We start from the raw sequence: 25,473 nt of genomic DNA, 5'->3' as shown, positions 1-25,473 counted from the left end.
ACTAGGCTACCCGACCGCCCGTATACATATTGACAATTAGAAGGATGAGAGCAATATTTAAAAAAAATGTTATTTCGAAAGGTTTAATTTCATTTTTATTTATTGAAGCGAATGAGTGATTTGTTCAATTTAGTGTATGAATGATTGAATGACGCCCTTGTAAGCAAAACTACAGCCGTTTCCTTGTTCGAGCTTGAACCAGACAAACCAATAGTTGACGGCATGAGCACCAACCCACGTCATCTGGGTAGGGTGACATCCTCACTTTAGTCGATTCATTCTTTCGCTATAGGATAATGGGGGCCATATGTAGCCGTATACTAAAAAAAGGCACATTTAAAGTTGACTGATATCATTTGGCTAAAATGGCTGTATTTATTTGAAACGCCCTTAGGGGGCACGGGTGGCCCAGTCGTCTAAGGCGCCGCGATTCGCTGTGCAGAGTTGCCTCCTCTGGGCACGCCAGAAACCTATGATTTTGGGTTCGAATCCCGGTTCCACCCAATAATGTTTCTAGGTTTGTCAGCACCATACCCGTGCTCGTGGGTTTCACCGAAGTGGTAAACGTCTGAGACCTGCATTACTTCGGGCTTTCCTCCCACATTAAGCTGACACGTCACGATATAACTGGAATAATGTTAAAAGCGGCGTTAAACCCTACCCACTCACTCACTCACTCACCCAAACGCCCTTGTGAGGATCCCTTTTAGAAACCAGCAACCTAAGGCTATTAATACATGGATGTGAGTTAAGGCTTCATAAACTCGCTGATAGTGTGTCATCGTACCCCGACAGCGCGGGACGATGCTCATGATATCAGTCACTGGTTTGTCCAGTTTCGATTATTTCCAGACTAGGGTCATTGGAAGACCGAAGCTTGAAAATAACGGCATAAAACAACATAGAAACAAACAATAATATAAACGCTGATTATTTTTTTCAGAATGCACACGCTACGATCGACCTGTGTATTGATCAGTATCATAACAGCGACACTGCAGCCAACACACAGTTTACAAAAGGGCAGACAGTCCCAGCTAGACTTTCTCTGTAACGAATACAACAAGTACACTGTCTTGCCATGGGACTGCACGGGGTACGTACAGTGCTCCACAGACGGTGTTCGCTGGTTCGCGCATTGGATGGAGTGTGCGGACCACTTATACTGGAGCCAGACCGAGAAGACGTGTACGATGGACGCATCGGAATGTGGGAACCCCCTAGGTGAATATTGCCTTTCTTATCGGTACAGTGATACCCCGCTAACAGACCCGTGAAGACCCGGGGTAGAATAGATCTTCAGCAACCCATGCTTGCCGTAAAAGGCGACTATGCTTGTCGTAAAAGGCGACTAACGGGATCGGGTGGTCAGGTTCGCTGACTTGGTTGATGCATGTCATCGATCCCATTTGCGTGGATCGATGCTCATGATATTAATCACTGGATTGTCTGGTCCAGACTCGATTATTTACACACCGCCGTCATATAGCTGGAATATTGTTGAGTGCGGCGTTAAACAACAAACCAACCAACCAACCAACCTCGCTAATCTGGAAACCTGGCTACACGTGATCCGGAAAAGTACACTGCCGGGCAAAAGAAAGTATACACCTGAAAATTGAATTTGACTAAAAAATTACTAACACCATCAAAACCTCGCAATACAACTATGATACCTGTATCAAATGGATCACCATCGAACGATTTCTTGTTTCTTCATTTTTAGCCACCATTTAACCTTGGTGTACAGTTAATTTGTCCCATTAATTTATTTTTTTGAACGATGTTACTGCGAATTTTCCCCGGATTTACGGGGAACTCATAGTTCAAATAGGTCAAAGACATATTATCTTATAAATCCAAACTCATTCATTGCTTCGTGCAGTTCCCCATTTTCATTGTACCATATGTTCCTGATTCCAAGTGAACAATTGATTTGCCTTTGCATGTGTTTGTGACTGTGCCGTTGGGGCAGAATAGGTTCACCCATAAACACATGCTTATGATATAAAGTAAACTACGTTTATAACGAACGCGCTTATAACGAACTGACAGATATCCCGAACTTATTTTTTGGACCCGGCCATTTGCTGTATATGTGCTGTATATATGCATATAACGAACTACGGTTAAAACGAACTAAAATTAGCAGTCTCTTTGAGTTCGTTATAACCATAGTTTGCTGAACACGGAATCGTACAATGGACATAGCAGAGATTTCTTATGATTATGGAAATGCTTTTGTCGCTTTTATTTGTATAATTCTGAATTTGTATTATCCTTTTAATAAATACACATTATCTAAGACGTCCTGAAGTGTCAAATAGGATTTAATGAGTGCAGATCTTCTTGCAGGTTTTGACAACGAACTCTTTTGCGTCGGAATATTATGGTTCATCCGTGACCCATTGGTACACGCGGCCCGACATTCGCTTGCGTTACGTGATCTATTGATTTGCATTGATTACGATCCTAGGTTTAGATGAGATGAGGTGAAATTGGGTTTAACGTCGCGTCAAAGATTATTGCACTTATATAGCGACGTGCGTGCACGTGTGTGTGTGGCTGCTTGTACTAGTCCGGACTGATGCTAGCACACTGAGATACCATGCCGCAGTTTAACACGAATACCCCACTTAGACACAGTATACTGACTCCGAACAGAGCAGTCCTTGTTTTAGCCCCAATATGCCTAGCGCTAGACAGGGTAACAACAAGTACCATCTTTAAATGTCTTTTGGTATGACGCGGCCGGGTATCGAACCCCGGACCTTCCGCTCTCCGGGCGGACGCTCTACCACTAGACCACAGAGGCGGTCGATCCTAGGTTAAACTTGGTAGATTGTATCACATCCTGCCATATTAAGCTAACCGATGAAAACACTGAAATAGACTAAGTCTTAAACATTTGTTTTATTTCAGACGTAGCAAGTAAAGCGTGCCCCAAATACTCGTCAGTGACCTTCCCACACCCAGAGAGCTGTGCCAAGTTCTTCGACTGTAGTGAAGGCGACCCGCCCTACGGTCTGAGGCGATACGAGAATGAATGTCCATATCCCCAGCTGTATGACGTGCGGGAGGAGAGATGTAAGCCCCCGGACCAAGTTTACTGCGGCAAGAACCCCAGACCTAGAAGCAAATGTACGTATCCACAGACTTACCCGACTCACCGTGTCTCCTTTATATCAAGTTTGCTTGTTTGTTTGTTTGTTGTTTAACGCCGTTTATTCCAGCTATATGACGGCGGTCTGTAAATAATTGAGTCTGGACCAGACAATCCAGTGATTGATATTATGAGCATCGGTCACGCAATTGGGATACGATGACATGCATCATCCAAGTCAGCGAGCCTGACCACCCTTTTCGCCTCTTACGACAATCATAGTCGCCTTTTACGGCAAACGTGGATTGCTGAAGACCTATTCTACCCTGGATCTTCACGGGCCCAAAGAAATGAGAAGCGTGAGAGTTTCGTAGAGGATGTAGCACCAGTGAACATACTCTAACCACCCGATCCCGTTAGTCGCCTCTTACGTCATCTCTTGTGAAAAGCATGGGTCACTGCTCTTTTGGTTGACTGAAAATATACAGTAACTTAAATGTTATTAACTACCCGTTGTAACACTGTCTGATGAGTTGAAAGCAGGGAAGGGGACACGGTAAACCTATCCGCTGTGAAGAGTTGCGTCCCTTAGGCGTGCCAGAATCCTGTGATCGTGGGTTTGACTCCCGAATCGCACTGATTATATGTCCAGGTGTGTCTGCGTCCGTCATACCCGTGTTCATGTTCATCAAAGTGGTAAATGTCTGCATCATCCCCCCCCCCCCCCCCCCCCCCCCCCCCCCCCGCAACATGAAGCTGACACGCCGTGATATACTAGTACAGTAAACTACGTTTATAACCAACACGCTTATATCGAACTGACATATATCACGAACTTATATTTTGGTCCCGGCCATTTGCTGTATATGTGCCGTATATATGCATATAACGAACTGCGGTTATACCGAACTTAAATTAGCGCTCCCTTTGAGTTGGTTATAACCGTAGTTTACTGTAACTGTTACTCACTCACTCACTCACTCTAGTTATGGATCACTTGCAGGCGACTATGCAAAGGAATGCGGACCATGCGAGGGACGCCCCGACGGCGTCATGGCGGTTCCAGATCAACCATTTTCCAAGAACTATATTTACTGCCATTTAAATAAGACTTATTCACCGTTTAAATGTCCCGGAGGATCACAGGTCTTCGACCCACTGACCATGAAATGTTCCAGCGTGTACAAAGGTTGGTTGTGCGTTTTTTTCATTATTTCATTACAAACATTAAAAAAAACCGGCTTTATTTTCCTTTGTAAAATACGTTCTATCTGTGCTATATATAGCAATTTAAATAAAACCCGCAATTGAAAGGTTGGTTGCAGAACCAGCCATGACAGATAAACTATGGTATTGTCCTTTTAATGAACTTTTTATTGCGAGTTTTGTATTGTTGCTATATTGATTTCTACACATTACGCTGTCCAATAGTTTATGTTCGAAAATAAGAAAATATGTATAAGAAAATATTTACCCCAGTACTTTGTCATTTGAACCTCTTCCGATGATGGTAATCTCCTATTTAAGCTACCTCTATTATTGTATCTTATATTTCGCAAGATAACAGTTCGTTTGTGAAAAAAACATAATGTTTTGTACAGCATTTATGAAGGTGCGCTCATTGTAACATTTACAATTTGACCAGGATGCACTGTTGGTCTCATGGCCACATTTACGAATCAACAAACTGTTTTTGCTGTTTCAGCAAGTATTGCGACCTACTGCACACAGAATCCTACAGCCACATTCACCGATGCTGCAAACTGCGCTAAATACTACGACTGTAGGAAAAGGGTGCACTACATTCAGTTTGACATGTACGAGTCGGAATGCCCCTACAAGCAGCTGTACGATGCAATAACGGGCACCTGTAAACCGTACAGCCAGGTCGACTGCGGTCACCGCTGGGAGCCCAAGTCCCCATGTAAGTACATGGTAGCGATAGTAAACAGGCATCTGTATTCTACACGGTACAAGAGGTGAGGTGAGGAGAAATGGTGTTTGACGTTGCGTCCAAGATTATTGCGTGTGTGTGTGTGTGTGTGTGTGTGTGTGTGTGTGTGTGTGTGTGTGTGTGTGTGTGTGTGTGTGTGTGTGTGTGTGTGTGAGACGAGTGACGCGGTATCTAACAACATTTACACAATTCAAATCCAGCCCCGAAGCACGACGTTTTCTGTCTCGTAGTCGGTGGTGCATGTTTGGCAATAATTCATGACTATATAAGGGAATCGGTTATAAATCGCATATCGTTAGGTAACTGCTTAAAGACAATAATATATTATAAGACGAACCGATCAATTGTTTATTGTCTTAGCAACACGTCAATAATGTCCAGTGAACATTTGCTTTGGGAGGGAAAACCTAACAAAAAATCCTTTTTATCCAGTATGTTTTGGAAACATGAAAAGTCAATGCCAGAGAATAACCAGACTCGATTACCACACCATCCACATGTTGTCCTGTGCCAGGCTAGGAAAGAGTGATTTGTTGACAACCTTCTAATTCACATGTTTCCCTGTTAGGCGAGTACAAGGTGACACTTGTTGACAACCCACTAATCCCCAGATTTCTATGTTAGGCAAGTACAATGTGACAATTGTTGACAAACAACTAATCCCCATGTTTCTATGTTAGGCGAGTACAAGGTGACACTTGTTGACAACCCACTAATCCCCAGATTTCCATGTTAGGCAAGTACAATGTGACAATTGTTGACAAACAACTAATCCCCATGTTTCTATGTTAGGCGAGTACAAGGTGACACTTGTTGACAACCTACTAATCCACATGATTCCCTGTTAGGCAAGTACAAGGCGAAAATTGTGGACAACCTACTAATCCATATATTTCCTTGTGTTAGGCGAGTACAAGGTGACAATTGTTGGCAACCTACTAATCCATATATTTCCTCGTGTTAGGCAAGTACAAGGTGACAATTGTTGACAACCTACTAATCCACATGTTTCCCTGTTAGGCGAGTACAAAGTGACAATTGTTGGCAACCTACTAATCCACATATTTCCCTCTTAGGCGAGTACAAGGTGACAATTGTTGACAAGCCACTGATCCCCAGATTTCCATGTTAGGCAAGTACAATGTGACAATTGTTGACAACCCACTAATCCACATGTTCCCCGTGATAGGCGAGTACAAGGTGACAATTGTCGACAACCCACTAATCCACATGTTCCCCGTGCTAGGCGAGTACAAGGTGACAATTGTTGACAACCCACTAATCCACATGTTCCCCGTGCTAGGCGAGTACATGGTGACAATTGTCGACAACCCACTAATCCACATGTTCCCCGTGCTAGGCGAGTACAAGGTGACAATTGTTGACAACCCACTAATCCACATGTTCCCCGTGCTAGGCGAGTACAAGGTGACAATTGTCGACAACCCACTAATCCACATGTTCCCCGTGCTAGGCGAGTACAAGGTGACAATTGTCGACAACCCACTAATCCACATGTTCCCCGTGCTAGGCGAGTACAAGGTGGGCCACTGCCTGTCGAATGGGGACAGCTGCATCCCCTGTGACGCGGACTGTAAGCATCAAGCTGATGGTTTCCAGGACTACACGGCTACAGCGGAGCTAGGAGACTACCTGGAATGTCGGGAGGGCCGCACCATCTCCATCAGACACTGTCCTGCCGGATACACCTTCTCCTACAACGACTGCGTCGACAGAGCAGGTGACAAACATCCCCACGACTCAACATTAATCTACTATCATTATACTACATAAACTGAGGGGCCAAATCTTTTTTTATGTAATTGAAAATTTAAAGAACTTTTGTTAAATTTGATCATGTCCACTTAACCATCACTCGATCCTGCAACAGTTTGTGAAAAAAGTAACCTGTGACAGCAATTTTGTGGACAAATAAATTTAAATTGGTTCAATGACAAATGGAGTAAGAAATGAATTTGCAACCAAATGCCCCCTACAATGTTTGAAATGTAAATTTGTGCAGAAAAATGCAAATTTATTGATTTTCAAATTAGCATGTTTTAGATACCAATCGGCAGTTGTATATTATGCGATTGTTAGTTTTTTTTAATTTTTAAAAGTAAAAAGATAGAACCAATTGGAAGCAGTACCCTTAATATTTTTGGGCATTGGTGACGTAAGACATTTTCAACTAAAAATCAAACATCTGATAACACTAAGTGAGAGGTGTAGTGTCCTTTGCTACTCAGTTTCTGTTGTCGGTGAAGTCTCTATTCTTATGAAGGTCACTGGCCATATAGAGAGAGCACCAAAACATAAACGTTGATGTGTGAACCATTTCCCATTAAGAAAAACCGATTTTTTTCCAGTTCTCGGTGTCTTTATAAATGAGCGAGAATAATTTTATAAGATTCTAACAATATTTGGGTGATTCTTGTCCTCTAAAATGCAAAGTGAGTGAGTGAGTATGGTTTTACGCCGCTTTTAGCAATATTCCAGCAATATCACGGCGGGGGACACCAGAAATGGGCTTCACACATTGTACCCATGTCGGGATTCGAACCCGGGTCTTCGGCATGACGAGCGGACGCTTTAACCACTAGGCTACCCGACCGCCTCTTCTCGTGAATATACGTGAACTATTCATGAAAACTTCTCAAATCATCCTGCTTAGCACATTTTAAATTTATCTCCAAACTCCAACTCCAAAGAATTGTGGTTCAAATGACATTTACTTTTATAACAATTTCGAAAACATTTGCTCATTTATGAATTGAGTAATACTTATTATCAACCACGACACAGAACCATTTGAGTAGGTAATTATTAATTATGTGTATATATTTCTGAAGGTAAAACATCTGAATACAATCCGACATATATCAGTGACCCCTCGCCCCTCTACAACCACTGGGACGCTCCCTCATCCCACCAGGGTGTGGCTGACAAAGGGCCAGTTGGGACCCTCGTGGCGCAAAAAGATGGGACCTTCTCCTATCTGAACGACCACACGTCCAGCACTGGCACTAGAGTTGATAGTGGAACACCGACTGGCGGTATTGGTACAAGTGGAACACCGACTGGCGGTACTGGAACACCGACTAGCGGTACTGATACAAGTGGAACACCGACTGGCGGTACTGGAACACCGACTGGCGGTACTGGAACACCGACAGGCGGTATTGGTACAAGTGGAACACCGACTGGCGGTACTGGAACACCGACTGGCGGTACTGATACAAGTGGAACACCGACTGGCGGTACTGGAACACCGACTGGCGGTACTGATACAAGTGGTACACCGACTGGCGGTACTGATACAAGTGGAACACCGACTGGCGATACTGGAACACCGACTGGCGGTACTGATACAAGTGGAACACCGACTGGCGGTACTGGAACACCGACTGGCGGTACTGATACAAGTGGTACACCGACTGGCGGTACTGATACAAGTGGAACACCGACTGGCGATACTGGAACACCGACTGGCGGTACTGATACAAGTGGAACAACGACTGGCGGTACTGATACAAGTGGTACACCGACTGGCGGTACTGACACAAGTGGAACACCGACTGGCGGTACTGATACAAGTGGAACACCGACTGGCGGTACTGATACAAGTGGAACACCGACTGGCGGTACTGGAACACCGACTGGCGGTATTGGTACAAGTGGAACACCGACTGGCGGTACTGATACAAGTGGTACACCGACTGGCGGTACTGGAACACCGACTGGCGGTACTGATACAAGTGGAACACCGACTGGCGGTACTGGAACACCGACTGGCGGTACTGGAACACCGACAGGCGGTATTGGTACAAGTGGAACACCGACTGGCGGTACTGATACAAGTGGTTCACCGACTGGCGGTACTGGAACATCGACTGGCGGTACTGGAACACCGACTGGCGGTACTGATACAAGTGGAACACCGACTGGCGGTACTGGAACAACGACTGGTGGTACTGATACAAGTGGAACACCGACTGGTGGTACTGATACAAGTGGAACACCGACTGGCGGTACTGGAACACCGACTGGTGGTACTGATACAAGTGGAACACCGACTGGCGGTACTGATACAAGTGGTACACCGACTGGCGGTACTGAAACATCGACTGGTGGTACTGATACAAGTGGTACACCGACTGGCGGTACTGATACAAGTGGAACACCGACTGGCGGTACTGGAACATCGACTGGCGGTACTGATACAAGTGGAACACCGACTGGCGGTACTGATACAAGTGGAACACCGACTGGCGGTACTGATACAAGTGGAACACCGACTGGCGGTACTGGTACATCGACTGGCGGTACTGATACAAGTGGAACACCGACTGGCGGTACTGATACAAGTGGAACACCGACTGGCGGTACTGATACAAGTGGAACACCGACTGGCGGTACTGGAACATCGAATGGCGGTACTGATACAAGTGGTACACCGACTGGCGGTACTGATACAAGTGGAACACCGACTGGCGGTACTGATACAAGTGGAACACCGACTGGCGGTACTGATACAAGTGGAACACCGACTGGCGGTACTGATACAAGTGGTACACCGACTGGCGGTACTGATACAAGTGGAACACCGACTGGCGGTACTGGAACACCGACTGGCGGTACTGATACAAGTGGAACACCGACTGGCGGTACTGATACAAGTGGTACACCGACTGGCGGTACTGGAACATCGACTGGCGGTACTGATACAAGTGGAACATCGACTGGCGGTACTGGAACACCGACTAGCGGTACTGATACAAGTGGTACATCGACTGGCGGTACTGATACAAGTGGAACACCGACTGGCGGTACTGATACAAGTGGTACATTGACTGGCGGTACTGATACAAGTGGGTCAACAACTGCTTCTGATGCCAGTACTTCAACAACACTTTCTACTTCAACAAACGCTCCTACGACATCACCGACAATAACCACGACAACAACTGCAACTACACCAGTAGAGACAACGACAACCATTACAACACCAACGACTCCAACCACAACAACTACAGCAACTACAACAACAACAGCAACTACAACAACTACACCGACTACAACAACAACAACAACAACAACAACGACGACATCAACAACGACACCACCACCAACAACATCTACCCAGACAACAACTACTACAACTAAAGAATCCACATCTGTAACGACTCCGACGACATCAACACAATCCACTACTACAACAGTGGCTACGACAACACAGCCCACAACGACACCAACGACGACCCAGCCCACCCCGTGTACCACTGCAGCGGCGCCCGAACCCGTGATACAGTACTACTGCAACTGCACCGACGAGGTGGACGGAGCCCTGGACAAGATCCTCGTTCTGGAAGACTTTATGGCAGAACAGAAACAGATCAATGGTGAGTGAAGAAATGTGTGAAGAAGTTATATAAAATCATGAGGGCAGAAATGAAGGAATGAGTGCAGAAACACGGTGTGGAGTGAGTGAAGGGTTGATTAAGTGAGCGAGTGAGTGAGTAGGGTTTAACGCCGTTTTAACAGTATTTCAGTTATATCACGGCGTGTCAGCTTAATGTGGGAGGAAAGCCTGAAGTGATGCAGGTCTCAGACGTTAACCGCTTCGGTGAAACCCACGAGCACGGGTATGGTGCTGACAAACCTAGAAACATAATCGGGGAGAACCGGGATTCGAACCCACATTCATAGGTGTCTGGCGTGCCCAAGGAACGCAACTCTGCACAGCGAATCGCGGCGCCTTAGACGACTGGGCCACCCGTGCCCCCGAAGGGTTGATTAAAGGAGAGAATGAGTAAATGAAGAAGTCTACAAAGGATGGAGTGAGTGGGTGAGGGGTGAGTGAATGATTGAGAGAGTTAACGGGCGAGTGGGTGAGACAGCGAGTGAATGAGGTGAAAGTGAGTGAAAGAGGAAGGGTCGGTTGAATGAGGACATGAGTGAGTGAATCTTGAGTGAGAGAGTGAGTATCTTCGAGACCTTGTAATTTCACCATTGTCTCTGAACAACGACTGATATACATCATAAAACGTGAATCAAACAAACGCTCTGCCTGAAGAGTGGATAATCTTGATCATATAGACTATCTGCTTCATTGGCCTACCTGTACATACTTGTCGTAAGAGGCAGCTAACTGGATCGGGTGGTCAAGCTCGCTGATTTGGTTATTCCATATCCCACTTACGTAGATCGATGCTCATGAGGTCAATCACTGGATTGTCTGGTCCAAACACGATTATTTACAGACCGCCGTCATACAGCTGGAATATTGCTGAGTGCGACTTTAAACAATAAACAAACAAATAAACATTAACGACGGCGTATTACTGATGAGAACAATGTCATGCTCTTTTCTTTATCCTTTCAGCTCTTGCTGCTCTTGAGTGCAAAAACCCTCCAACCCTTGCCCGAGCAAGCACCGAACTTCAGCACAAACATTTTGGGTCCGAGGCTATATACACGTGTGACGCAGGATTCTCATTTTGTGGGTCACGTGCAGTTAGCACGTGTCCAGGCAACGGCACGTGGGAGCAGATTGATGGCGCATGCGTACAGTCAGTGTGGAACTACCCGGTACGGCCTTTGACAGAGTAATTTAGTTGGCACCAGCTGCTATATGCAGCCAGCTGAAAGGGTCGGATGGTCAGCCTCGCTGACATGGCGCCGATGACGTGGATCGCTGCTCATGTTTCCAGTCACTGGATTGTCTGGTCCAGATTCGATTAGTACTGACCGCCGGGATAGAGACGAATATTTCTGACTTTGGCGTTAAATGTTTGCTGGCCCACTACCGGGTTAGAAGAGGTCCCCTGCAACCAATGCTGGTCGTGACAGGCGACCAAATGGATCGGCTGGCCAGGCTCCGTGACTTGGTTTGCTAGTGTGTCATCGTACCCCGACGGCGTGGATCGATGCTCACAATATCAACCAGTGGATTGTCTGGTCCAGAGTCGCTTCTTTATAGACCGCCGTCATATAGCTTGAATATATAATGAATGCGGCGTTAAACAACAAACACAAAACTTGATATGAACTAAAATGTTGAATACAATATTGGGACAATTATTATTATTATTATTATTATTATTACTATTGGCGGTCGAGTAGCCTAGTGGTTAAATCGTTCGCTCGTCACGCCGAAGACCCGGGTTCGAATCCCGACATGGGTACAATGTGTGAAGCCCATTTCTGGTGTCCCCCGCCGTGATATTGCTGGAATATTGCTAAAAGCGTCGTAAACCCAAATTCACTCACTCACTATTATTATTATTATTATTATAGTTATTATTATTATTTCCTTTAATCAATTCCCTTCCAGAGAGTGATGTTCCGCCAGAACTTCTTGTGCCCATTCGCCGAGGGCACAGTAATCACGGTACATGGGACCCCGACTCGATTCCGGAAGTAAGTATTATGTTCAGCGCATGCGTCAACACTGCTATATTCGTCAAAATGCTTTGATGGTCATCTTTGCATAAACAACTGCCTTAAAAAAATGCCGATCACCCATTGAGTCTAATGTAAGGCACTTTCGAATCAGAAATAACCGGCGCCTATTCATGACAAAGGAGTTGCTATAAATTCGAGATAGCGTGTTGATTAAATGGAACTAGAGACAATAACTTTCAAAAAAGGTAATATGATCTATGTACAGCATGGGTGGTCTGGAACGTCCCTTTGTCATTGTCACATTGACGCCGGTGTCACGTGACGTGGTGCACACCTGCATGTTGTAACAACTAGGTGGGTTTGCTGTACATGTGCACGTGCTCTTTTACGACAACCCGTGAACTGAATGAACTCTATAAAGTCACGGGAACTGCCCGCTTGTAACAGGTGTGACTTCTTCACAAGTTGAAGCACTCAGCGCTGTCCCACGATGCTTGTCACAACGGTGTCCCTGACAGACCCATGATCAGCTTCGGAATGTTCCCATGATAACTGGTCGACAGTATATATGACAGATTCACGGTCTACCCAGAATTATTCCTACAACTAGTCGATAATTTATCAGACAGATCCACGGTCTACCCTGAATTATTCCTATAACTGGTCGACAGTTTATCGGACAGATCCACGTTCTATTCTGAATTTTACATATAACTGGTCGACAGTTTATCGGACAGATACACGGTCTATTCTGAATTATTCCTATGACTGGTTGAAAGTGTATCTGACAGATCGACGGTCTATTCTGAATTATTCCTATAACTGGTCGACAATTTATCTGACAGATCCACGGTCTATTCTGAATTATTCCTATAACTAGTCGACAATTTATCTTACAGATCCACGGTCTATTCTGAATTATTCCTATAAATGGTCGACAGTTTATCTGACAGATCCACGGTCTGTTCTGAATTATTCCTATAACTGGTCGACAATTTATCTTACAGATCCACGGTCTATTCTGAATTATTCCTATAACTAGTCGACAATTTATCTTACAGATCCACGGTCTATTCTGAATTATTCCTATAAATGGTCGACAGTTTATCTGACAGATCCACGGTCTGTTCTGAATTATTCCTATAACTGGTCGACAATTTATCTTACAGATCCACGGTCTATTCTGAATTATTCCTATAACTAGTCGACAATTTATCTTACAGATCCACGGTCTATTCTGAATTATTCCTATAAATGGTCGACAGTTTATCTGAAAGATCCACGGTCTGTTCTGAATTATTCCTTTAACTGGTCGACAATTTATCTGACAGATCCACGGCCTATTTAGAATTAATCCTATGACAGATCGACAGTGTATCTGACAGATGCACGGTCTGTTCTGAATTATTCCTAAAACTGGTCGACAGTGTATACGACAGATCCACGGTCTATTCTGAATTATTCCTATAACTGGTCGACAGTGTATCTGAAAGATCTGTGATCTACCCTGAATTATTCCTACAACTGTTCCGCTGTTTATCTGACAGATCCATGATCGACCTGATCAGCGGCACCGACAAGGCTCTCCTCATCACCATCTGCTTCCAGTGCGGCACCACGCGCACCAAGGTGACATTCGGTGCTGAAGAGGGAGGTGTTGGCAAGAGCTCCATTGCCTGGGCGTACTTCCCCTTCGAGGTCGGGAAGGAGTTCAAGATCGTCATATCGGTCACACAACGAGCATACAAGGTACGTTTTGAATGTGAGAATAAATATGTCAAATACAAATCAAATATTTGAGACCAATCACCACCTGTCCTCTCTACCTATACCGATCGTGCACGTGCGTTCAATTTATAATATCGACATTAAATTTTAACGACCCACTTCAGATTGAGATCGAGGACAAGCCAGCATTTCACTTCGAGCACGTGCTTCCGGTTCCGACTGTGGATGCGCTGGTCATCGCTGACGAAATCACCATCAGGAAAGTGACCATAAAACCGTCCAGTAGGTGACCACATTGTCACTGACCAAGTGACCCATATACAAGTTACTTTTGTTTTGTTTGTTTGTTCTTTAACGCCGCACTCAGCAATATTCCATATAGCAATATGACGCGGTCTGTGCATAACCGTGTCTGGACCAGACAATCCAGCGATTAACATCATGAGCATGGATGATTGAGATATAATGGCATGCATCAACCAGGTCAGTGAGCCTGTCCACTCGATCCCGTTAGTCGGATCTGGCCACAAGCATGGGTTGCTGAAGATTAATTCTAACCCAATTCTTCATAGAGTTACATGTTAATCATCATAGTCTTCTATCATTCTGTGACAGATTGTTACACCGCAACTGTTTTTCATTTCGAAAGAATATCCAATATGAAAGTAGAAGTTTTGGCTTTGAGTAAATTTTACTAAGTCTTTGCGCATAGTGTGTACCACACACTGAAAGGATTGTAGGTATGTTAGATATACTAGATATACTGACTGACCTGTATACAGTCAAGTCCCGTTAATCCGACATGGTTGGTTGCATATGATTATGTCGGATTAACAAGTATGTCGGATCAACGAAATTAAGTGGTATCAACGTTCGTGACCGAAAATCGGACAACTACACGATAGATAACGATTCAAACACGTTGTAATAAAAAATGAAATATTCATATTGTTATGTTACATTGTTAGCGGAATATGTTTTCTAATCCTGCAACCTCTAAAGCTGTATATATGATGTAGAGATGCACATTATGTTATTATATTTATCGTTATCGTCATGAATTTTGATGTTCATATTATGACACCGACCATCATCATCATTATCATCATCATCATCATCATCATCATCATCATCATTTATCATCATCATCTTCAATCCTCAACAGGGGCGGTCGGGTAGCCTAGTGGTTAAAGCGTTCGCTCGTCACGCCGAAGACCCGAGTTCGATTCCCGACATGGGTACAATGTGTGAAGCCCATTTCTGGTGTCCCCCGCCGTGATATTGCTGGAATATTGCTAAAAGCGGCGTAAAATCAAACTCACTCACTCACTCACTCAATCCTCAACATGAACACTGTTCCAGATTCCTTGCAATCCTACATGCCCGAGCTAAGCCTGGGCGTGGTGCCCCACCAGAGTATCGAGGTAAAGGACGCGAGCTTCATCACCTTCAAAGTCAAGTCCTGTGGGAACATCCACTTCAAGTTGGCGACGGCGGACTCGGTCACGAGCCAGTCTTACCTCGTGTACCTGGGGGAGGATGGCAACACCATGTCCACCATCCGCAAATGTCAAGCGTGTGCCAACATGACAGTCACGTGGCACCAGCCTCTCGAGTGTACAAAGTTCACCCCATTCTGGGCGAGCTGGGGCGGCGGGAACATCAAGATAGGTGCTGGGTATGTTCCTGGAGTCAACGCCTTCCTGGAGACGTCGGACTCCGAGTACCCGATAAACTACTTCCTGACGGGCCAAACCGACTCCTCGGCAGCAGAATGGATATTCAGTAAGTGATGCCAGCGTCTTGATTCAGCAACAGACAATTGTTTGGTTGTCACGGTGAAAAGCTGTGTTCTGACCGCCTTCATATTGCTGGAACTATAGTAAAAGCTGTCTCTCACTCTTTCTCTTCTCCTCTCTCTTACCCCCCCCCCCCCCCCTCTCTCTCTCTCTCTCTCTCTCTCTGTGTGTGTCTCTCTCTCTCCAGTGTTTATTAACAGCGTTATGTCTATTTAAGCAACACCTATCTCCTGTGTTTACCTACAGCGTTATGTCTATTTCAGCAACACCTATCTCCAGTGTTTACCTACAGTGTTATATCTATTTCAGCAACACCTATCTCCAGTGTTTACCTACAGCGTTATTTCTATTTCAGCAACACCTATCTCCAGTGTTTACCTACAGCGTTATGTCTATTTCAGCAACACCTATCACCTGTGTTTACCTACAGCGTTATGTCTATTTCAGCAACATCTATCTTCAATGTTTACCTACAGCGTTATTTCTATTTCAGCAACACCTATCTCCAGTGTTTACCTACAGCGTTATGTCTATTTCAGCATCACCTATCTCCAGTGTTTACCTACAGCGTTATGTCTATTTCAGCAACACCTATCACCTGTGTTTACCTACAGCGTTATGTCTATTTCAGCATCACCTATCTCCATTGTTTGCCTACAGCGTTATGTCTATTTCAGCAACACCTATCCCCAGTGTTTACCTTCAGCGTTATGTCTATTTCAGCAACACCTATCACCTGTGTTTACCTACAGCGTTATGTCTATTTCAGCAACATCTATCTTCAATGTTTACCTACAGCGTTATGTCTATTTCAGCAACACCTATCTCCAGTGTTTACCTACAGCGTTATGTCTATTTCAGCAACACCTATCTCCAGTGTTTACCTACAGCGTTATGTCTATTTCAGCATCACCTATCTCCAGTGTTTACCTACAGCGTTATTTCTATTTCAGCAACACCTATCACCTGTGTTTACCTACAGCGTTATGTCTATTTCAGCATCACCTATCTCCAGTGTTTACCTACAGCGTTATATCTATTTCAGCAACACCTATCTCCAGTGTTTACCTACAGCGTTATGTCTATTTCAGCAACACCTATTTCCAGTGTTTACCTGTAGCCTTATGTCTATTTCAGCAACACCTATCTCCAGTGTTTACCTACAGCGTTATTTCTATTTCAGCAACACCTATCACCTGTGTTTACCTACAGCGTTATGTCTATTTCAGCATCACCTATCTCCAGTGTTTACCTACAGCGTTATATCTATTTCAGCAACACCTATCTCCAGTGTTTACCTACAGCGTTATGTCTATTTCAGCAACACCTATTCACAAGTGCGGGCTCCCGCCGCCTATGACCGACACCAACCTGTACGTGCGGGAGAACGGCCTGGTGGGGGAGGCAGTGTACACCTGTCACCTCATGTTTACTTTCTGTGGGGAGAGTCACATCAGCACGTGCACCGAGGCAGGCACGTGGGAGGGGCTGAAGGGGGAGTGTCTGCTGGCCACGTGGCATAGACGGGTAGGTCATGAAGGTAATCACCACCGCAACTGTAAAAGGTTTAGATATGCACGACCCTCGTGAAGATCCAGGTTAAACGTGTTCTTCAGCAGCCCATGCTTGCCGTAAGAGGCGACTAACGGGATCGGGTGGTCAGGCTCGCTGACTTGGTTGATGCATGTCATCATATCCCAGTTGCGTGGATCGATGCTCATGACGTCAATCACTGGATTGTCGGGTCCTGATTGGATTGCTTTCAGACATATATATTATATATATATATATACGCCTCGATATAACTGGAATACCGTTAAAAGCGGCGTTAAACCCAACTCACTCACTCATGTTAAACTTCGGCATGGCATTCCGTAGGGCTAGCACTATCGAACCTGCAGTAGTCCGGACTAGTACAAGCAGCCACAAACACACACAGCTATATCATGAAAGGCTGATAAATATTCTGTTTAGACGGACAAATCAGTTAAGAATGAGCAACAATCCACGTGATCAGGGTTACCGAGCCTGGCCACCCGCTCTTATGTGTTTTGAAACCAATGCTGCGGAATCCCCAAAGACGTTTGCATCTACTAAACCAGTCTATATTACTTATATATCTGAATATCTCCACAGCCTATGCCCGCGTCTATGCCGTTCCCCTGCTCGTTTGGACTGGGCTCCGTCTTCTCTGTGTATGGCCGGCCACTGCGACGAACTAAGTAAGTACTTATCAATATGCACCTGTACTGTAGGTAGTAAGTCTATGTCAATGTGCACAATCTTTGAGTGTCTGAGCTGGAAACTTAAGCTGTCGCTTCTCCGCTCATCGTTGTGCTTGTGGCGTGAGAGCAGATATTCCGCTCACCGTGCACTTTTATCGTGTTATACATACACCCCGTGAAGATCCGGGGTAGAATAGGTCTTCAGCAACCCATGCTTGTCGTGAGAGGCGACGAACGGGATCGGCTGGTCAGGAACGAGATCCGCACTAAAATGGGTCGCTTTAACGAATTCCGTTTTAACAAGATCCGCATTATCCAGGTCCAACTGTTTTTCCACAGGTTCAGCATCAGTCTGCGGAGTGGTGCAGACACGTTGTTGATCGTGACAGTCGGGTTCAACCTGGGGGGATTGACCAACACGGTTATCTATAACGCTAACCTGGACCAAATCTGGGGGACTCAGGATGAGAGCATTCTCTTCCCCTTCCAACTGATGCGGGAATTCCATCTCACCATCACAGTGGAACAGAACTACTTCAAAGTATGTTAAATCTCATTTAAGTTCGACTCGGGGCACGAGAGGTTCAGTTGAATTGAGCACCGCAATTCGCTGAGCAGAGTTGTGTCCCTTAGGTGTAGCTGAAACCTATGATAGTGGGTTCGTATCCCAGACGCGACCAGATTGTGTGCCTAGGTTTGTCAGCACCATACCTATGCTCGTGAGTTTCACCAAGGTAGTGAATGTTCAAATACCGTACTTCTAGCTCTCCTCCCACACCACAAGGATATTCCGTGATGTAACTGTTATGCTGTTCAAAGCGGCCTTAAAATCAAACACTAGCCAAAGATTAAGTCAAAGGCGTTATCTGAACGTTACCCTCGTCAGGTATTTATTGTTGCTGCGGGTGGTGGGATGAAGTCCCCGAGTTTCATCATAAGCTCAGCAGCATTTATCAATTATGCTCCAATACAAAATAAATATTTGGACCCAGACATTAAAACTGTCGCCATGCCAACTGTGTTGTAAAGCGAACACTTATTTTTTATGCAAATTGTACGGGCGGTGGGGTAACCGAGGGGTTAAAGCGATCGCTCGTCACGAAGACCCGGGTTCGATCCCCCACATGGGTACAATGTGTGAAGCCCATTTCTGGTGTCCCCCGCCGTGATACTGCAGGATTATTGCTAAATGCGGCGTAAAACAAATCTCACTCACTCATTATGCTAATCGTGTGAGTGGAAGGTGCCACCGGTAGGGCAGGACACTTATAATCAAGATCCATTCATATTTATGTACTTTTCACCACTAGTTTGCCGTTATCGCCCAATGGAATCTGTTTTCAACACAGAATCGGTAATGATGGTTATTGCATATTGTTGATGTTTCATATTTGCTGAATTCTAAAGTAAAATTAAATATTATATGTGACCTATCAGGAGATAAGGGACCTTATGCGTGAACAATCACATTTTAACTTTTCATTATATTTTACAACTACTATCTTCGGCACACAAAAATACAAAAATTCACAAGCTTTAATTCATATTTATTCCAGAGAAACATGGCATCAAACATTTGGACTCATATTTCGACTTATAACAGTTTATGTAATACAGTAAACTACGGTTATAACGAACTCCAAGGGACCACTAATTTTAGTTCGTTATAACCGTGGTTCGTTATAAGCATATATACAGCATAACGACAGCAAATAGTCGGGACAAAAAACTAGGTTCGTTATATCCGTCAGTTCGTTGTAAGCGTGTTCGTTATAAACGTAGTTTACTGTAATTACAGTTTTTACATAATATCTAATGAATTAAATATGTCTGCTGAACAGTTTTGAAATAATGTTTGTATTACATTAACGAACTAACAAGACACAAATAAGATATTATTGTACAGTCCACACAAATGGCGATCTTCACTAAAGGAAGTTGACGTCAAACGTCTTTATGACGTCACAGCACAATTGTTTCCTGACACCGCCAGGGTCCCTTTTCTCATAGGTCACAAATATAGACATAAGCTCCGGAATCCTTTTAAGAGTTGCGTCCCCTAGCTGTGACACAATCCGCTAATCATGGGTTCGAATTCCTTCGTTATTGGTCTGTCAGCATCATACCCGTATTCATGGGCTCAGAGTGGTAGGCATCAACGGCTTCATCCCCACATCAAGCTCATTTGTCACTGCAGCTTATGCATCACCGTAGTTGATATATTAAGCGCCGGGTCTCTCAATACTTCCGCCCGGCCCCCATTATCCGCCGGGTTGGAAGCTTGTTGGAGTGCTTCGTAGGGGAAATACGGTAACTGCAATACTGTTACACTAGGTGTTAACCCTGTGGCGTTTTCTCCAGGTTCACACAGGGGCACATGTGGCTTAGTCCTATAAGACACCGTAATTATATCCGCAGAGTTGTGTCCCTTAGGCGTGCCAGGAACGTGTTCATATATGACCGTGGGATAGAAGACCACATTCGCCCTAATGATTATCCTTGCAATTGGTTTATGAACACTATACATGTGCTCCGTGGTTAAAGGTCTGAGATCCGCCCCACTTCGGGCTTGGGACATTAAGCTGACACGCCGTTATTTAACTGAAATACCCAACTCACCTACCCACAACAGAAATACGAGATACATGTGGATATATTTCCAACAGGTTGCAGTCGATGGAACTGCTATCCACAATTTTGTCCACCGATCCCCGTTCGCCGCCATCAACAGCGCCTACATCAACGACGACATCATGATACGCAAGATACAGGTGTATCCCTCAGGTGATTGCCCACTGTACACATTTAAACACACAACCTGCTTAATCGAGACCTCTCTCGGAATCACTCCGAGGTATTTAGTCCAGCCGTAAAAGGTGACTATGCTTGTCGTAAGAGGCGACTAACGGGATCGGGGGGTCAGGCTCGCTGACTTGGTTGATGTCATTGTATTCTAATTGCGTGGATCGATGCTCATGACATCAATCACTTGATTGTCTGGTCCAGACTCGATTATTTACAAACCGCCGTCATATAGCTGGAATATTGCTGAGTGCGGCTTTAGGCAACAAACAAACAAACAAACAAAGTCTAACAATACATCACAAGAGGAAGATAAGTGGATAAAGTGTTCGCCTCACGCCTCAGACCCGGGTTCGATTACCCACGTGTGAAGCAAATTATCTGGTGTCCCCAGAGTGATATTGCTCTTAAATTCCTAAAAGCGGCGTAAAACCATACTCACTCACACACTTTTTTTAACGTGTATCAACCAAAACCCATACATTTTCGTTGGGGACCTTCGAGGATTTAGCCAAAGTCTCGCATAATACAAGACTTAGTTTGATTCTTAATGTATGATAATTAATATTCGGATAAAATATATTCGGCTTATTATCGCCACTGTACCTGTAACGAATACCGTTATATATGTGTTCTCCCCACACAGAGGTGGCGGCCGTCAACTGCCAGCCCCCGACCCCCCTCGCTAACGGCAACATCTATACTGTCGATACAAGCGTGGGGACGGAGGTGAAGCACACCTGTAACAACGACTTCTTCTTCTGTGGGGTGGGACACACCATCATCTGCGACAACACCGGCAAATGGGAAGGCCTGGACGGTTTCTGCACTCTCGGCACCTGGAACAACATCGGTCCCGTGCCTAATATGGTATAATTACATCAGTCGGTAGTCGCCAGATGTTTTTCTTAATTTTTATTATATTTGGGGTACTTTATTTCTTATATTTTGGTATTTTATTTCTGAGACTAAGTAATTTATTCTTTATACGACCTGCATGTGTTTTTTTTATCATCTGTCACGCTATAGGATAAATTATTCAAATATAGAAATAACTAATCACTGATATCGAGAATTATTTTTTAAGATCAATACAACGTTCTTAGATTCTCTTCTTCAATTCTCATTCTTAGATTTTAAACACTTTTCACAGTTTACGGAAATAAATGATACCTTATCCGTATTTTATAAAAAGTTGAGTTAGCGATTGTGTTAGCGCAGTGATATTGTTGTGTAATCCTTTGGTCAATGATGGATCACTGTGTCACTGGGCTACTGCCATAGTAGCTATAGAAGCGTTAGTATGTATAGTAGCTACAGTCATAATTGTAGCTTTAATTTGTTTTTGTAGGGTTTTGTCCAGCAGTTCCCCTGTCGGTATCAGGCAGGTCTGCAGGTCAGAGTGACCGGAAAACCCCTTCTGGACCCTACCACCGGACCCTAGTAAGTGCTCCCCGCGATGATATCGGGTTAGGATAAGTCCCCAGCAACCAGTGCTGGTTGATAAACGTGTCATCGCGCCCCGAATGCATGGATCGTTGCTCACAATATCGACCTCTGGTTTTTCTGGTCCAAATTTTTTAAACTCGATTATTTATAGGCCGACGTGTTATAACGGGAATATTGCCGACAACACAATCATGTTCAGTCCCTCAGTTGCAAAACTAAATTTAATTTGATATGGTTCCATACAAGCGAGTGAACAATAATTTCACCCTGCATCATTGTTGTAATGCAGACGTTAATTTTAACGCTATACATACGTCATTGTTGACGTACTACAGATGTCGTTGTTGATGTCTAACAGTTGCCAAGATTGACGTTCCACAATCGCCATTGTTGACGTAACATAGCCGTCCTTGTTGTTGACGCCATACTGTCGCCATTAAAGGCACCATTGTTGACGTAATGTAGACGACATTTAGAAGTAATACAGACATCACTGTTGATGTAATACCGACATCATTGTAGGTGTAACCTCGTCGTCATTGTTAACGTAATACGGTCATCATTTCTGACGTCACACTGACGCCATTGTTGACGTAATACAGACGCCATTGTTGACGAAATACAGGCATCATTATTGACGTAACACTGTCGTCATTTATGATATAATACAGAGGGCGTATTACAGTTGCCATTGTAGACATTACACAATCGGCACTGTTGACGTAACTTAAGCGTCATTGTTGACGTAATACAGTCGGTATTATGGACGTTATATTGTTGCCGTTATTGACGTAATACAGACGCCATTGTTGACGTAATACAAACATCATTGTTGACGTAATAGAGGCGACATTTGTGAAGTTATACAGATGTCACTGTTGACGTAACACAGTCGTCATTGTTGACGTCATGCTGTCGCCGTTATTGACGTAATACAGACGCCATTGTTGACGTAATACAAACATCATTGTTGACGTAACACAGTCGTCATTGATGATGTAATACAGACGGCATAGGTGACGTAATACAGATGTCATTGTTGACGTAACCACAGTCGTCATTGTTGATGTAATACAGGCATCATTGTTGACGTAACACAGTCGTCATTCATGATGTAATATAGACGGCATTGGTGACGGAATACAGATGTCATTGTTGACGTTACCACAGTCATCATTGTTGATGTAATACAGGCATCACTGCCGACGTAATACAGATGTCACTGTTGACGGAACACAGTCGTCATTGTTGACGTAATGCAGGCATCATTGTTGACTTAACACAGTCGTCATTAATGATGTAATACTGACGGCATTGGTGACGGAATACAGATGACATTGTTGATGAAACAGTCGTCCTTGGTAACGTAATACAGACGGTATTGTTGACACTGCAATCGATCGGGAATTACCAAAAATCAGACTCTAGTTAACCCCTCCCCCCACCCCATTGGGACACATGCCTGCACACCCATGCAGTAAACCAAAACTCTATGTTTAGCTTCAGTCTGCAGCTCCGAGATGGTAGCGAGGTCACGCTAGGTATAGACGTCTACAAGACGGAGCTCAAGATGAACTCGATGATCCCCACCCCGGGGAAAGAAGAGACGGTAGCTGTCCAACCCATCGCTGTGGGGACCCCTGTAGACTTCGCCATCATGATGACGGAGTATGAATTTGTTGTAAGTACAGAACATTTAGTTTTTGTCATCATACGTTTCTTGGTTTGGAGTTGGGGGGGGGGGGGGGGGGGGATAATAGTTACCTTTCAGGATAAATGATATTTCTCGTCATAGGTTCCTCCCGAGGTAACTGCATTTTATAATGAAAACGAAAACTGTTCAAGTTAAATAGTTTATACAAAGTGGCTATTGTCTTCTTCAAGTTAATGCGTCACTTCAGCGACTGTGGATTGCATTGCATGAAACCAACACCAGTTAAAATTTAGAAAAGCCAGTCTGGCCAGCTCTGTTCCAAATGAAATTGGCAAGAGGAAAATGTAATTTAGAGGAGAAAATTGGATTGGGTTGTGTAAATAAGATTTCATAGACATTATTATTTTAGTTAACTATGGTTAGATTAACTACCTCACAATGTGACAAAACTAATGTATTGTAAAACACGGCATTAAGGAATTTTGTCTTCGATCAGTTCTAAGTAGAGGGTACGAGTGGCCAAGTCGTCTAAGACACTGTAATACGCTTTGCAGATTTGCGTCCCTCAGGGGACCAGGAACCTGTGCATATAATGATCCTTGCACAAAAAATTATTAGCTCGGAACGCGTGCTCAGTGGTAACGTCTAAGACCTGCATCACTTCGGGCTTTCCTCTCACATCAAGGGGCGGTCGGGTAGCCTAGTAGTTAAAGCGTTCGCTCGTTACGCCGAAGACCCGGGTTCGAATCCCGACATGGGTACAATGTGTGAAGCCCATTTCTGGTGTCCCCCGCCGTGATATTGCTGGAATATTGCTAAAAGCGGCGTAAAACCAAACTCACTCACTCACTCCTCTCACATCAAGCTGACACGTTGTGCTATTACTGTAATTTTGTTTAAAGCGGCGTTACACACAACTCCTCACTCACTTCAGATCTACTCCGGCTACGACGAGCTCTACCGCTACAACCACCGGACCCCCGTCGCACGCGCCCACGAGATCATCATCCTACCAAATCTTGACGTCACACAAATACAGTTCACCGTGGAATCCTAGACCCGCAGAAGTTTGTACAGGGATTAAATTATTTTATATATTTATATATTTTTTTTGTATAAACAAACAACGTTTTGTGTACATTGAATTTATTTTGTACAGCACCACCACCTTACTCCAGAGATGTATTTGTTATCTTGTAATGAATCATTACTGCACGACATGTATATAATAAATTTTGTTTTCTGTAGACCGAATGTTGCTACTCGTCAATCGTAACATTTCGAGTGAGTATGTTTTTATGCCGCTTTGAGAAATACTCCTGCTATATCATGGCGTAGGACACGAGAAATTT

The 25,473-nt window shown here is 44.3% G+C and overlaps 1 protein-coding gene across 1 annotated transcript in view; it reads left to right on the top strand.

Moving 5' to 3' along the window:
* The window catches only part of LOC124144748, a 36,645-nt gene extending 11,172 nt beyond the window's left edge, over positions 1-25,473 (top strand). Inside the window, exons 2-20 of the mRNA XM_048391513.1 lie at positions 944-1,224; positions 2,923-3,141; positions 4,107-4,292; positions 4,809-5,027; positions 6,589-6,798; positions 7,910-10,459; positions 11,443-11,648; positions 12,394-12,479; positions 14,012-14,213; positions 14,357-14,474; positions 15,555-15,977; positions 17,313-17,518; positions 18,128-18,213; positions 18,556-18,757; positions 20,883-21,000; positions 21,665-21,888; positions 22,370-22,461; positions 23,968-24,148; positions 25,056-25,473. Coding sequence (XP_048247470.1) covers positions 945-1,224; positions 2,923-3,141; positions 4,107-4,292; positions 4,809-5,027; positions 6,589-6,798; positions 7,910-10,459; positions 11,443-11,648; positions 12,394-12,479; positions 14,012-14,213; positions 14,357-14,474; positions 15,555-15,977; positions 17,313-17,518; positions 18,128-18,213; positions 18,556-18,757; positions 20,883-21,000; positions 21,665-21,888; positions 22,370-22,461; positions 23,968-24,148; positions 25,056-25,178 — 5,931 coding nt within the window. The 5' untranslated portion in view covers position 944 and the 3' untranslated portion in view covers positions 25,179-25,473. The remainder of the gene's footprint in view (positions 1-943; positions 1,225-2,922; positions 3,142-4,106; positions 4,293-4,808; positions 5,028-6,588; positions 6,799-7,909; positions 10,460-11,442; positions 11,649-12,393; positions 12,480-14,011; positions 14,214-14,356; positions 14,475-15,554; positions 15,978-17,312; positions 17,519-18,127; positions 18,214-18,555; positions 18,758-20,882; positions 21,001-21,664; positions 21,889-22,369; positions 22,462-23,967; positions 24,149-25,055) is intronic.

This window comes from Haliotis rufescens, unplaced genomic scaffold (genome assembly GCF_023055435.1).
Source record: "Haliotis rufescens isolate VD_foot unplaced genomic scaffold, xgHalRufe1.0.p SCAF_9, whole genome shotgun sequence".
NCBI lineage: Eukaryota > Metazoa > Mollusca > Gastropoda > Lepetellida > Haliotidae > Haliotis > Haliotis rufescens.
Note: the sequence above shows the minus strand (reverse complement) of the source record. Positions and strands in the feature narration are given on the sequence as shown.